This window comes from Mycteria americana, chromosome Z (assembly GCF_035582795.1).
Source record: "Mycteria americana isolate JAX WOST 10 ecotype Jacksonville Zoo and Gardens chromosome Z, USCA_MyAme_1.0, whole genome shotgun sequence".
Classification (NCBI taxonomy): Eukaryota; Metazoa; Chordata; class Aves; order Ciconiiformes; family Ciconiidae; genus Mycteria; species Mycteria americana.
Window position 1 is genome coordinate 33,574,339 of NC_134396.1, and position 14,119 is coordinate 33,588,457.

The window sequence follows — 14,119 nt, forward strand, 5'->3', positions numbered from 1 at the left end:
TATTACATCTCACTTCAGCCTTGTGCTCCTCTGAGCTAAGCAATTTCCATTAGTGGAAACTCAAAACTTCCTAAAAGCTGCACTGCTGTCTTCTGGAGTAACTCCAGCCACTGTACTACTTTTCTGAGGTGTAACAGCCAAAGCTAGACACCATAGTCCAAATCTTGTCAGGCACAAGCCCAGCAGACTGATAGATATCATGCAAGCTGTAGGGTTATCTGCAGTGCTCAGCATGACTTTTAACAATTTACTTGCAACTGATGCTCAGCTTGTTATCCACAGTAACTTCTCTCTCCCCAGTCATTTAAGCATTTATGCCTTAGACCAGAAGCTGTTGTTGATCTTCCCCACTTAAATACCAAGTCCTATGCTTGTCTGTGCTGAAATGCATCCTGTTTTCAAATAAAGTCACTTAATCTAAGACTGTTTTGAATTCCAGTCTTGCTCTACAGCAAAGAAGCATTCAATCCCAACATGGTGATTATTTGCATGTTTAAGAAATGTAATCTGTTTCAGCATAGATTGATATTAACAATACTGATTGTCAAGCCCAAGACTCCTAAGGAACACAGTCAGTTCATCTACTCATTCTGACAGTGAATCACAACTGTTCAGAATAAAATTTTCCCAATCAACTCTACTGCATATTAATCTATACCCCTTCCCCTCTGTAGCTTGCTTAAAAATGTAGCTGGGGAAAGTGTCAACATACTGAAAAAAGACACGATAACAGTTTTTCCTGTATCCACTATATACATACATGGAACTTAGCTTAGTATGACAATTTGTTGTACTTTCTAGTATGTGATTACATACTTGCTTTCTAGTAAGTGATGACATATAGCATAGGCTCAGAAACTCCAGGTAAGCCACTGAACAGCAGAGTCCGGCTTTCTCAGCCTGCTCTGCATAGCCTTTTAATTATCCTCTGATGCAGGCCACTCAAACTATGCCACTGGCTAAAACCTTTACATGAAGTGCTGCCTCAATAATTTTCTTTGTGGCAGGCCACCACAACTTCACCATGTTAACTGTGGTGAGCATCTACTTGCAGTTGGATCGAGAGAGAGAGAGAGAGGAAAGAAGAAATATCAGCCACCTCTCCATAACACCATCTCTTGCTGCTGAATAGTGGTGCAACACATCCATTGATCTTCCTCTTACCATAATGTTAAACAAACTTTTTTTTTAAGCCTCTGAAATGTCTTTCTTCTGCTTTTTCATGTTTACTCTGATCTTTGGGGTTAGCTCTGCACACTCAAGTTTTCCCTTTCTCTATTCTTAGTAATTTGACAATGAGCACAACTTTTAAAACAGACTCCGAACCCTAGACAGTAATTTTCTACAGTTCCTTATATGTAGGAAGCATTATAGTTAGTAGAGCTATCTCTGTCCTTTCAACATCCAAACCACTCTCTTATTTCTCAAAGGAGGAGAGAGCACAGAAAAAAAGATCCAATAAGGAGAGAAATTGCAAGAAGGCAAAACGGGATAGATAACACACAGAAAAAGAAAGAGGTAATGTGGACAGGAAATGACCAAACTGTGCGGAGGTAAGTATACTGCAAGATCAGAAGGAACAACAAGCACCACCTTCCTCCTACTTTCAGTCACATAAACACTGTAGGTGGCTTTTCTCAGGTCCTTCAACTGCTATTTACAGAAAAGAATAGCACACACCAGCCAAATTTTCTAAAATATAGTGAAGTACGGGATGCAGGAGAACTGGTATCTGAATAAAAAGCGTATAGCCCATTACTGAATGCTTGCGTCCTTAGTATACCAAGTAAACTTTACTGGTTCAATCTGTCTTGGATCGAGTTGAACATAACATTAACCTCTGCTAAAGGTGCAGGTGAACAGCCACCCTATTTACTAGTCCTTTCAAGCCACAGCATCACATCACCGCATCACCTAGTAAGTCAATTATGACTTTTTTTTTTTTTATTTTAACAGAAGAGCACAATTAAGCACTGGTCATTCTTGACTGAAAAGTCCTCTTCAAGCCATTGTCCATGGAGCATAGCACTGACCTTTTCTGAGCTTATAAATCTCAGATTATTACTTGAATAGTTTTCCTCCATTAATGTGGGACTCCTCTAGTTTTTCTGACGTCAGCAGCACTATCATCTGACTTGTTTGGAAGTTGGTCTCTGCTACAATCCCAATTCTGTGTGAGCTAGAGGCATTACATTTGACAGCCTTGTTACATGGTACCCCTATCCACTTGTGGTTAACTTGTGGTACTTCCACAGAGGCCACAATTTCAGAATGTGTTTATGATGAGATGAGCCTTGGTATAAGTTGTCAGAATTCCTGCCAGGACTGTCCTTAAAAATGGACAAATTCTCTCACAGTTACCCTTTAATATTAAGTTCTTAGGTAAAACAGAGATAAGTTATACAGTGTTTATAGGGATATTATCACACAAAACTCAACTCTTTTACACATTAAACTTTCAATTTCATTTTCTGCCACACACCTTTGGTGTAATAAAGAAGTACTGAGACGTGCTTTCTTTGCAAGCAGTTTTCACAACCATTTCAAAAACTCTTCTCTCATTCATTGGATCCATTCCCTACAAGAAAAAAAAAAAAAGTCTGTTCTCTCCACTATGTCATAAGCATCTGTATAGTAAGAGGTTATATACTGCACAGTTGATCCTCACCTGATTTATTTCATCTACAACCCTGAAAGGACATCTGTTGAGTTCCTGTAGAGCCATCAGGTACAACATAGTGGAAACACTTTTCTCACCTCCACTCTGATGATATGGAGTCAATTCATGAAGTTCAGTGCTACTGTGGAATTTGACTCTAATGCGAATCCCATACTTGTCATACTCCTCCTATAAAAGCCAGTACCTGTTAAACTCAGTTTCTCTGTACTACAGCTTATTTGATAATGGCATGCAAATTAAAGGAAATCTATGTCAAATGTTCTACAGGAGTCTGTGAACTACTCAGATTCAACTTAATATCAATATATTAATTCTGTTTCATATATTTTCCTTAACTCTGATCTATTCTTGTTAGATAGAGAATTTTCAATACCACTCCCTCCCCATGGCAATAATTTGCTAATTTCTGAATCCCTGGTAAAAAAGACTTCATACATATTAAATCCTCATACATATTAAGAACATAGACAAGAAAAAAATTCTTGGCTAGAAAAAGGAGAAAGCAATGCCCCTATAAATTCCATTCATCGGAACAAAAGCATTAGGGCACATGATGATATCAACTGGAACAGTGGGGTGATGGGGTGTGTATGTGTATAGGTTAAGATCCCATCTGAACTTCTTCAAGTACAAGTAGTCTAATTAAATCCTTCACTTTTCCTCCACTAGCAGATTGAGATACAAAGCCTCTACAAAATTCACCATGACAGCTATTTCCCTTTCATACTCAGTCAGGAAAACCACACCCAAGGATTCCAACCCTGGCCTTTTCTTTAACAGAAAACTGACACTTGTCAGCAGTCTGAGCCATTGATGCATAGGTGTGGGGATAACAGATGTGGTTCCAAAGAAGGCCCATGCAAGGAAATACATTCATGATTGGAGGGAAAAAAGAAATCTTTGGAGTATTTGCTAATATTTCTGAAGTTCAGGTAAGCTCAGTGCAGGAATGGGAATGCAATCCTCCGTGTAGAAAGCCCATACTGATGGCTTACCGTTTAGTCTACATAAGACACAATCTTTACATGCACCTATCAAGTTAATGAGAGCTACAGGGAAGATTCAAAAGTTTCAGGAATATGAATTCCAAGAGGTCTATCCATATTCACTGTGGAAGTGTAAATCCTGCACTTGGAGGTCATTGACCCATGTTCTCCTGATAACACAATCGTAATGCTTAGGGTAGAAGAAAGGAGTGGAGGTGATTCCTGATGGTTACTCACAGAATACTTCTAGATTTAGAAAGGACAGTTGTGGCAAAGAGACAATGAGGAGCCATCCCATAGAAGCTGGCACATGCCAGTTTGGTTCAGATTGCCATATACCACAGTCATCAAAAGGCATATGAACCTGGGTGACCCGGCAGAGCAGAGTCCCACTGCAGGGCAGCTTTTATGAAGCATAACAAGGTCTAAAAGCCACCGTGAAGTAAATAAGCCATACCATCTTAAAGTCTTAAAACTGTCTTAAGGAACTTCAAGTCTGTAGGAACAATTTTCAGCTTCTTTGCTACCTTCAGGTCTTGCTTTGGGATGAGTAATGTACATACCAGATAGCATCTAACATGGGAGAGGATCTGTCAAATCCTCTCAGATCAGCTAACCTGCTAAATCAGAAGAACAAGCCATCTTTCAGTGTTCCTGGTGTTTTACTACACCTGCAGGCAGACAAACACTCTCAGGACTGGAAAGTGTAAGGTCTTATACCAGTATTTACTTTAATGTACTACAAAACTGTGGTGCTTCTGGTGTATCAGTATTATAGAAACACGGAACTGTGAATCCTTGAGGCTGAGGCAAATGCATACACACTTTAGGAGAGAATGAAGGTGACCTGACATAGTTATAAACTTCTGTTTGCTAAGTGCCAACTTTTTCCAATTTTGAAGACAGGTCACCTTTCTCATCCTTGATGTTTTTCCCTGTCAGCAATAGGCTGGCACTTCCAAAGACAAACTGAAGACCTGCCTTGAGAAGGAGTGCTATATGACTATGACAGACACACTGGAGCAAAGCAACGCTTAATGCCACTAAAACTATTTGCAAGCTGATTTTGGTTACCATTTCATTCTCCCCCACTATGGAAGAAATTTCTTCTTTAGCATTTAATGCAGCTTATCGGAAAAATAATTAGCTTCTTGGATTTGCAGATTGTAGTTTGATAGCTATGCCTGATAATCAGGAGCCTAAGAAGGAAAATCATGGGGCATGCTTTCAAAACAAATGAATGTTGCTGCACTGACCTTTCTGGAGGTGGTATTTTGCTAAAGGGAGCTAGTAAGACGTCCTCCTAATCAGTGAAGAGAACAGCACCATAGCTTAGATGAACCTTCTCCATTTTAGTAGGATTTGGTACTTGATTGTCAGGATCAATCTCAACAGACCCACAGTCTGGCTTGCTTATGACCAGGAACACTTAGCATAGTGGAGTGAAAAAATATCCCTAAGTTCACAATTTAGTTCCTGTTTCTTCTCTGGCAGATACTTGCAGAGCTTTTGCTACACTTTTTGGAAAAGGATGGGGCTGTGGGACATCAAGGACACAATGACTTCATGTAAGGAGAAATAAAAACCAGGACCTAAGGTCTCTAGGCACACTGTACTTTCAGATGCATTAGCAGAGACTGAAACCAGGCTCGGAGAAGTTTACAAGGTACAGGCTGCCAAAAACTCCAGTAAAAAAGATCCACCCTCCAAGCACAGCCGCAATGGCATCAGAAAGTCAGGCCTTTGTTGCCAGACTACTGGAAATGCCAGTTCATATAACTGACAGATATTCCAGGACCTGTCAAGAATGATGCTCAAAACTCCCTGTGGGGAATTGAGGAAGGTGAGGGTTATCACTGCTAGCACTCTGAATTCTGGTTACCAAGTGCTACCAAGGAAAGTCAGAACATTCACTGAGGTTTTTGCTAGGATGTCAAGGAAGAGCCTAGTGAAGTGTTTCACACAGTAGGTACTGTCACCAAGGACATCATCAGATCTCAAGGCTCCTGCAGGGCAGGCTAACAGAGGCTTGAGCTTCAGTGTCACAGGAATATTTCTAACAAAGATAATTCTGCCTCAAGAGTTTCTCTTTTGATATTTACAGGTCAGGGCAAAAGAGTTTCCTGCAGAGAAGAAGGGTAAGGAATCCAAGCTCTAGAACCTCACTGTATTATAGACGTTGATCCCTTGAGGAAAAAGTTTTAGTCATTGGCACAGTACCACTAGCTAACTATTTGTGACATTTTTGCAAAAGAAAAGCAAGACCTTCCAAAGAAGATATTCAGAAAGACAGTCCAGACTCCCTTTGCTTTTAAACTGCTTTACTGTTTTTCTGTGTACTGTTTTTCTGTGCACTTTCTGTGTACTGTTTTTCTGTGTACTCTTACTTTTAGATAAAAAATAGTATTTGTGTAAGATAGATCTGACTCTGTAGGTAACCATCAAAAGAACTGAAAAGTCCATGCTTTAATGTCCTACTGTTTCATAACACTGGTTTCTATGTAAACATTTTTATGCAGATCATGTAAAGAGCCTTGTCAGTCACTATTCTGCCCCCAATAATAACTACCACTTCAAATATTTTAAGAAATGCTGCTCAAGTAATTTACAACAGCAAAAAAATATTTAACTGTCAGCTTTCACTATTGTGGAGTCTATGTATTACATAATGAGAGTCTTAAAATCATCATTACAGAGATCAATTTAAAACAAAATACCCAACTTCTCTTCAGCCCACTGCACTAAATATCTCTCCCCAGGGTACTACTGATGCTTTAAACTCTGCATCAAAGGTAAACCCTGCCTATAAATGTTACTGAGGGCATAACAAGCTGGGCCAAATGACTGCTACTTCCACAATAGACAAAATGCCAGCAGACTTGAGTAGAAACTACATGTAGAACCAAATCAATACAACATTTAATAATAGTTCATTTAGCCATTAAATGATAATAGAATAGCACAAATTAGCTAAAAATGTAGACTAAAATCACTAACTTAATAAATCTGTGTTACAGCTAAAGTAAATACAATGCTTCTAACTGAGCCCTGTAAGTTGCAAGAAGCTTCCAAAAGTCAGTGAGTTGAAGTCCTACGCATCTGGACAAAGACTCATTGTCCTTTAATCAGACTGATAAGCCAGTTCTAGCACCAAAAAAGTGTGTTCATCAGTAAAAGTTCATTTTTTTTTTTTTAAATAACATCTTTCCTACAATCCAAATGACAACTTGTTATTTTTTCTCTAGCAATATACAAGCAAAAGATGATGCATGAACACATAAATGTTATTCTTCCATATGAAAAATAAATCATACCTCATTTTCCACATGAAGATCAACTTCACCAACACACTGCATAGAACTAAAGAAGTTACTGAACTTCTCATTAATTTGCTCAATCAGCTTTTTCAAGGGGTTTAGCCACCTTTCTTTGACCTAGAAGTAGACATATCCATGTCAAATCATTTTTAATAACTGAATTTTCCTTTGGAGATAGTATTTAAATTCAAAAATATTGTAAGTACTCAAGACAAGTTGGAATGTTACCTTTTATTTCTGTACATACATTCTATTCTAATAAAGACATACTGATACAGAAGTCATAACTGCAGCTATTACCTGTGAAATGTTTTGCTTATAGTTATCCAATTCATTTTTCTTTTCCTCTAGATATTCCGTCAACTGCTGTATTTCTTGTGTCTGTTTATTGTATTCTTCAACAACCTGCCAGAATAAAAAAACCAAGCAGTCAACAAAATGTTTGCCAATTCTAATCTTCACTGTGAAAATACCACACTGCACCGATTCTGTTAAAACACAACTATATAGATTATTGCACCGCACACTAAACAAGACACACTTCTAGCTTTAAAGCAACGGAACTGTAGAGCATTGCTTATTCCAGGTTACTGCAACTTTTTTTTTTCCCGAAATGCAGAGAACACACTGTTCTTTTGGAAGAACCTACTTAAAATTCTAATAGATGCAGAATCTGGCATTTACAGCACATTGTTCCTGCTGTCTAGCTTATTATACCAAGAGATCTAGCACAGAGTGGGAAGCAAGTACAATACGGGTGGAGGGGGAGGAAGGGAGGGCGGAGGGAAAGCAGTGAACATACCGAAGCATTCAGGCCTGTGAAACAGGAGGCCCTGGTTTTCTCTTCATTCAGAAAAGCATCAATTTCTTCCAACGTGGTCGGAAGAGCCTGAAAAGCCTACAAGAGAAAGGATGCATGTGTTACACAGCAATGCTAATGAAGGCCTCAAGTTTGCTAAAAAGAAATTGAATAAGCCATAAGATATTCTGTAACTTTTAATCAGGATGTCACATACTCAGAGCAAGATTGCCTCACAAACTACTCTGGACAGAGAAAGAAGGCTAAAAGTACTACTATGTAACAAATATACACAACTAATTGATCCTTAGTTGCCTCCCTTGTGCAGGTACAGATGCTCACAGACTTGGTATAAGCCAGGGGCTATGCTAGTTAAGCCACGCAAATACTTCTAGAGACTGGGAAGACCTCCAGGTAAGTAGGCGGGCCCAGATTTCAGTTCTTTTGTATTTCTCCATTACAGCAAGAAGCCAGAAAAATATGGCCTCTAATTATTTCTATGAACACAAGACTATGGATTTTAATTGAAATTTCAGATCAAATTTTGTCTCCCCTGTACACATAACAAAGTGATAGTCAGGGGATATCACAGCACTACTTAAAGGTGCTTTTAAAAGGGTGAGTCAACACTAACAGAAGTACACATGATCCTTTACTGGTAGCTTTCTAATATAAAATATATAACATTCTTTGCTGGAGAAGTTAGAATGGTGTACATCATCCAAAATTTAAGAGATATGTGGAGATTTGTTTTTGTACATACAGTTTGAAATTCTTTTGGAAGATACTGATCCGGACTCAGTTTGCAGACCTGTCGAGCTTTTTTTAGCAATTCCTTGCAGTTCTCTGTAAGAACTCGCTTCTTATCATCCAGTTCACGGAATTGTTGCTGTTAGAAAAGATATTAGAGATATTAAAATACACTTTTTTTTTTTACTTTATTATAAATTTCCAGAGGTGACACTAGCACACTGGCAACAAACAACATCCGAATCAGAGAATGTAGGTAAAATCAGACTGCTTAAAGATTGAAAATCTTTGTTTCAACATATAGAACTCATTCTGCCTCTCTGCTCGAAGTCAACAGATGCCAAGGTAAACTTATCAAAAGCTTGTTCTTGTAATAGAGCTAAATTTTTTTTTCTCTCAACTTGACAAGTGCGCACATAGATTCAATATATGTCTCAAAATAGACTGTTTTACAGGAAATTCCCTGTAAGCCAAAACACAGCTACTGTGAGCCTTATTTTTCATTAGCTCCCATTTAACTGTATTTATCTGCTTGGGAGAACATGGCGGACATGATGTACACTGAATGGTATTTTAGCTGAAATTTTACAGAGTCAACATCATAATTACACAATCAGATGTACTTCCTTTGCTGTTTCATATTCTACTTCTGTAATACAGCCAGCAAAATACAAAATGGAAGTGCATAATTTTTGAACTAGTGCTGAAAAATAAGTGAAAAGCAGGTAGTTCCTGGTTTTGAACAGTGGTCTCAAGGCTAAACTCTTTGGAGCTTACTACAGGTAAGTGGCCAGTCCAGCCCTATGACTTTTATAATGCAATGTTACCACAACAGCAGTTGAAATATAATACACAAAATATGATACCTTCATGAAACACTAAGCTAAAGATTATCTCAAGCAGTATTCTGATATCTCTTCCCTTCTGCCCCCAGAAACCTCACTCACTTATCTCTATACATGTGGTCCCTACCGCAGGCCTGCTGCTTCTGAATGCTGAGCTGGCAGTGCTTGGGAGTAACTGCTTCCTGCTGTCTCCCAGCTCAGGTGAGCTCCCAACTGCAGACAGCTGGGAGCTGCCAGCCACTTAGAAATGAAAAGCAGTACATACAAAGATGCTGCAGCTTTTAATCCAAGTTATTTTAGTATACATTTACTCAGTGATTACACATCCAACCCATCTTTTTAACAGACAGTTACAGTTACAACACGGAAATACACTGTTTTCAGTTTTTTCATAGGCACAAAATTCTAACTCAAAATCCAAACGCACAATATTTTGCTTCAGAACTTTCTTCTGACAGTTTGGAAAGTTTAGTTATGTTCCTACACTTGGGAGAGCTTTATCTTCCCAATTTTTATTGTTGTGTACTTCAGTTAAATGGGAGCCCTCCAGTGGCAAAAAAATTTCGAAGTGTTCATTTGGAGATTATACAATTAGATGAAAGTTTATTCCACATTTTTAAAATACAGGACACAGACACTGATAGCAACTTGCATTACTTTCTGGCAATTTAATTAATCTTTATTCACTAAATACAACAGAAGCAGTAGTAACAGATACAATCATGAGTGATCATCAACGGAGTTCTCACACTCACTCAAGAATTAGGGCTGCTGTTCTCTATAGCATATAGCAACTCAAAAATCCTGTTTTTCCTTCCCTCCACCAAGCACTAGGAAATAGATTTTGCATTAGAGGTAAGCATTTCACAATCTTCACAAACACACTGTAAAGATATTTTTCAACACTGTGTTGATGTTTTCAGAAAGGTTAAAAAAAAAAAAGGCCTTTTTTAGACTCCCCCTTCTTCCCCTTCATAAAGTCTATTGTAGAGAAGGAGGAAAATGTCACATGGGGGCAAGAAGGACTGGCATTAGAGCTATGAAGATAAAACAGCAATAAGTGGAGGATGGCCCTCCTTTTGCTTACAGCCAAGCTCTTATGTCATTCCGAATTAGCGCAAATGAAACTGTACACCACAACACTTATGTTCCATTACATATCTGCATATGCCCTGTAATGCATTTGATAAACAATTTTTTAGGACCATTTTAGAAAGTTCTAAATTAAAACTGGACTGTGTTTTGGATCTCAGAAATTTAAAAGCCAACTGGCTTAATCTGAAATGTGTTTGACCTCATGATAACGAAGGCAATGATCCACTGAAAGGCAACAAACCCATACTTTTTTATACAAGAAACATCAATTTTATACTTAGGTGTTTAACCATTTCCAGAGCCAAAGTCAATTCTGAATTATCTGAAGTGTGGTATGTCAGATCTCAATTGTACATAAAGCTCCCACCTGAAACCCTGCAGAGCTGCATGAAACAAGATTTTGAGTTGATCTCTAGGCACTGAAAATCTGAAATAGATGCAATATTGAGTATGTCTCACCCAAGCCTAAGGCAAGTAAAATTCTTCACGGCGTGAAAAGGAAAATACATGTTTGGGCAGAGGAAAACCTCAGCATTCAACAGGAAGACTGGGAAACAATAGACATTTGATGTGGTTATGAAGCATGTACTAGAATAAATGCACTGACAGCTCAACAACAAGGTTAAGCCTCAATTTTCATTCAGCTTTGCCAGTTTGTCATGGCCACACACTAAGTAAAAGTTAGATAAATATAAATAAAAATACACAAGTTTTGAATCCTTCTGCCTCCTATATATTCAAAAGTGCATGGTAATGTTAAGGTTCCTGTTGATTTCCTGAAGGTGCCTCAGTAAACCATCTAGATAAAAAAGCAACTCCAAGTAGAAAGAATTACTGTTTTGAACAGAGATGCTACCATGAAAAATCAGCCTAGACAGCGCTTTACATTTTTTTCAGCCAACAGCATAAGAACCAACTTGAAAAGAGCTTTATCCAGGTACTTCAGTAAAGTTCTGTACTAGTGCAGGGCTGCGATTACAGCTTCCTGAAAGGCATCTACCAAACAGCAGAAACCAATTATATTCTGTATGCACAAGGAATTGATATTCTCTTGTGCTCATCAGAACTGCAACTGATTTTGTGCAAAATAAGAAGTTGGTTAAAGAAAATAATAGGTACCAGTAGCCAATGTTTTCTCATGAATTTGTTTCAACGCATGCTTGGTGACAGCATTTAATTATTAAGTTTTGGAATTTATACATAGAAAAACAGAATCTGCATTTTCTTAAAAGTTGGCTTAAGGAGCAAATGCTGCCATGTACATACGGAGTATTAATACCAATTATTTAAACAAATTTACACCAAACGAACCTGAAAATTAACAAGCTATCAAAGCAAGACAATTAGCAACACTCTTTCAAACAACCATCATAAACATGCAGGCAACTGTGCCAATTATCTAATGAGCAGATGGGGCTAACAATCCTCCCAATGTTCACTATGGGTCACAAACACAAATTTGCTTCTTAGGCTCATTAAATAAATTAAATACAAGGAGTTGTTAAAATAACACTAAGGTTCCCACTTGAACTACAATGACAAATACAAACCCCAGAAATCTATTGCTGCTAACTTGACTTGTTCAAAAACATATACTTCTTTGGCCTTTCCACCTAAGTGGTTAAAAAACCCCACCATAAAGCAACAAACATGCTGCTCTCTCCACAGTATCCCAGTGCCAAGACCTCACAAAAGGAACATATGTGATCTTCGCTTAGATGTACTAAGTGAGGTTTGTATTTGCTTCACATCTTAATCAGATATTTACTCTGGTATTATAAAGACTCAAGATTGCTTGGGAGATAAACACCAGGAGTGAGCGCTAAGTATTAACAAAGTTTCACGGCTTCTTTGGCTGATACCCACCATTCCAATTTAAACGAATGCGTCATGACCAGCACATGACCTACAAAAATGTCTGATGATTAAATAGAGAATTAATGATCCCATAATTGTAACGTTTAGGCTCCAATTTAGTCCACTACACAGCTTTTGTACAACATACTTGTTTCTATTTCTGTTTGGCTTCCTCCTTTTTGCAGGTTTGTTTATTTATTAAAAACATGCAGCAACTGTTTTCAAGACTTCCTCAAAGTGTTGTAATGGCATCCTCGCAGGCAGCTTTGGAGCAAGACTACCTTAACACAGTACTGCTGTAGAAAAAAAAATTATCACAGCCAAAGCCACTAAGAAGTTGGAGGGAAGGGCCAATTTAAACGTACTATTTCAAATAACATTTAACTTGAGATGAAGCTAAGAAATACTGAGTTTTCCCCATGAAAGTGTATCTCTCAAGGCAGAAAATAAGAAACAAACCATAGAGTGTACAACATACATCATTCACAGGGCAATACAGGTAAGAGAACTTCTAAAAAAGGGGCTAAAGACTTAATTCAAAGACTCAACATGCAGTATGTAGGGAAGCGTGACTGGACTTCGGGGTATGTGAAAACTTAGGAAGCACTTGAATATTCAGAAGAGTTTTCCTCCAGAGCAGTTAAACTTCTCGAAATTCTAATCACTGGGATTACTGATTTTAGGGTTTTTTTCTGGTTTTTTTTTTTTTTTTCATGTTCCTAGAACGAACCATCCAAAACATAAGCTCTGATATGATTTCCTCTACTTATGTTGTTGAATGTAACCCAGTAATGACAACTGAGTCGTTACTGGGACCTCAGCTGACCCAAACACCTCTTCACTAGGGATGGAGGCAATTTTTGTTTAACCAAGAATTATCACGTTTACCTTACAAGTCCTGTCTACTGATCTGACCAGACATCGACTTATGCACCAGCCCAAGCTGCACTCTAAAAGATGAAGAAGAGGGGGACAGAGAGAACTAAAAACATTAAATAAATTTCCCAGTGACAATACACGCTACTCACATGAGGTTCACAACTTTGTAATGCATTCTTACTCCTTACTGAGCTCCAGCAATGAAGCGATTTGCATTGGATTTTGATAAAGTCCGAATAAGAGCTGCATCACATGAGAGAACTGATGTAACAGCGATTTTCCAACCAACATACTGGACTTATCTCTGACTTCAAGTTACTTTCTGCTCCTCTTAGGAAGTTCTCTTCCTAATTTCCTGCAAGTGATGATACCTATAACCTCAAGTTGTTTTTTAAATACATGCCAAGGTCATTCTTTTTGCAAGTGCATAGTCATCCGAAATAACTACCACTTACCTTTTAAACGGCTTTCCAATTTAACAGCTATTTTTTTTTTTTTTTTGTGTGGATCAAATTGAATTAGCAATAGGTTATAGTTAACCTGGCTCTTGCAAGATAAGGAAAAAAAACTTACCATCCTGTACTTTGACAGTTTTTTCCCTCAGTACATTGAAAGATTGTACTACTACACAAATACAAAAATTGACCTCTATGCACCAATCCATGAGAGATCACAGCATCCTCTGCTCTTAGAAAAGAGTACTTGTATGTGGAACTAATTCCTCAGAGACTGTCTTTTTACCTGAACACAGCATAGCTTCCTAATATGATCAATAGAAGGACTGTTTATCCTCCTTTCTGTCCTACAAAAAAGGCATTTAATTACAGTATGAGAAAATAAGCTATGAAAGAAAGGCAAAACAGCTCTGCTCCACTCTGATACAGTAATTTCTGGTTCATCTTGAGCTTGCA

The 14,119-nt window shown here is 38.0% G+C and overlaps 1 protein-coding gene across 2 annotated transcripts in view; it reads right to left on the minus strand.

The window, feature by feature from the left end:
* Positions 1-14,119, minus strand: part of SMC5 (structural maintenance of chromosomes 5) — a 51,676-nt gene that overhangs the window by 1,777 nt on the left and 35,780 nt on the right. For both annotated transcript variants that reach the window (XM_075527197.1, XM_075527198.1), the window contains 6 exons: positions 8,546-8,671; positions 7,786-7,881; positions 7,284-7,388; positions 6,981-7,100; positions 2,669-2,848; positions 2,483-2,578 (listed from right to left, as the gene is read on the minus strand). In XM_075527197.1, coding sequence (XP_075383312.1) covers positions 2,483-2,578; positions 2,669-2,848; positions 6,981-7,100; positions 7,284-7,388; positions 7,786-7,881; positions 8,546-8,671 — 723 coding nt within the window. The remainder of the gene's footprint in view (positions 1-2,482; positions 2,579-2,668; positions 2,849-6,980; positions 7,101-7,283; positions 7,389-7,785; positions 7,882-8,545; positions 8,672-14,119) is intronic.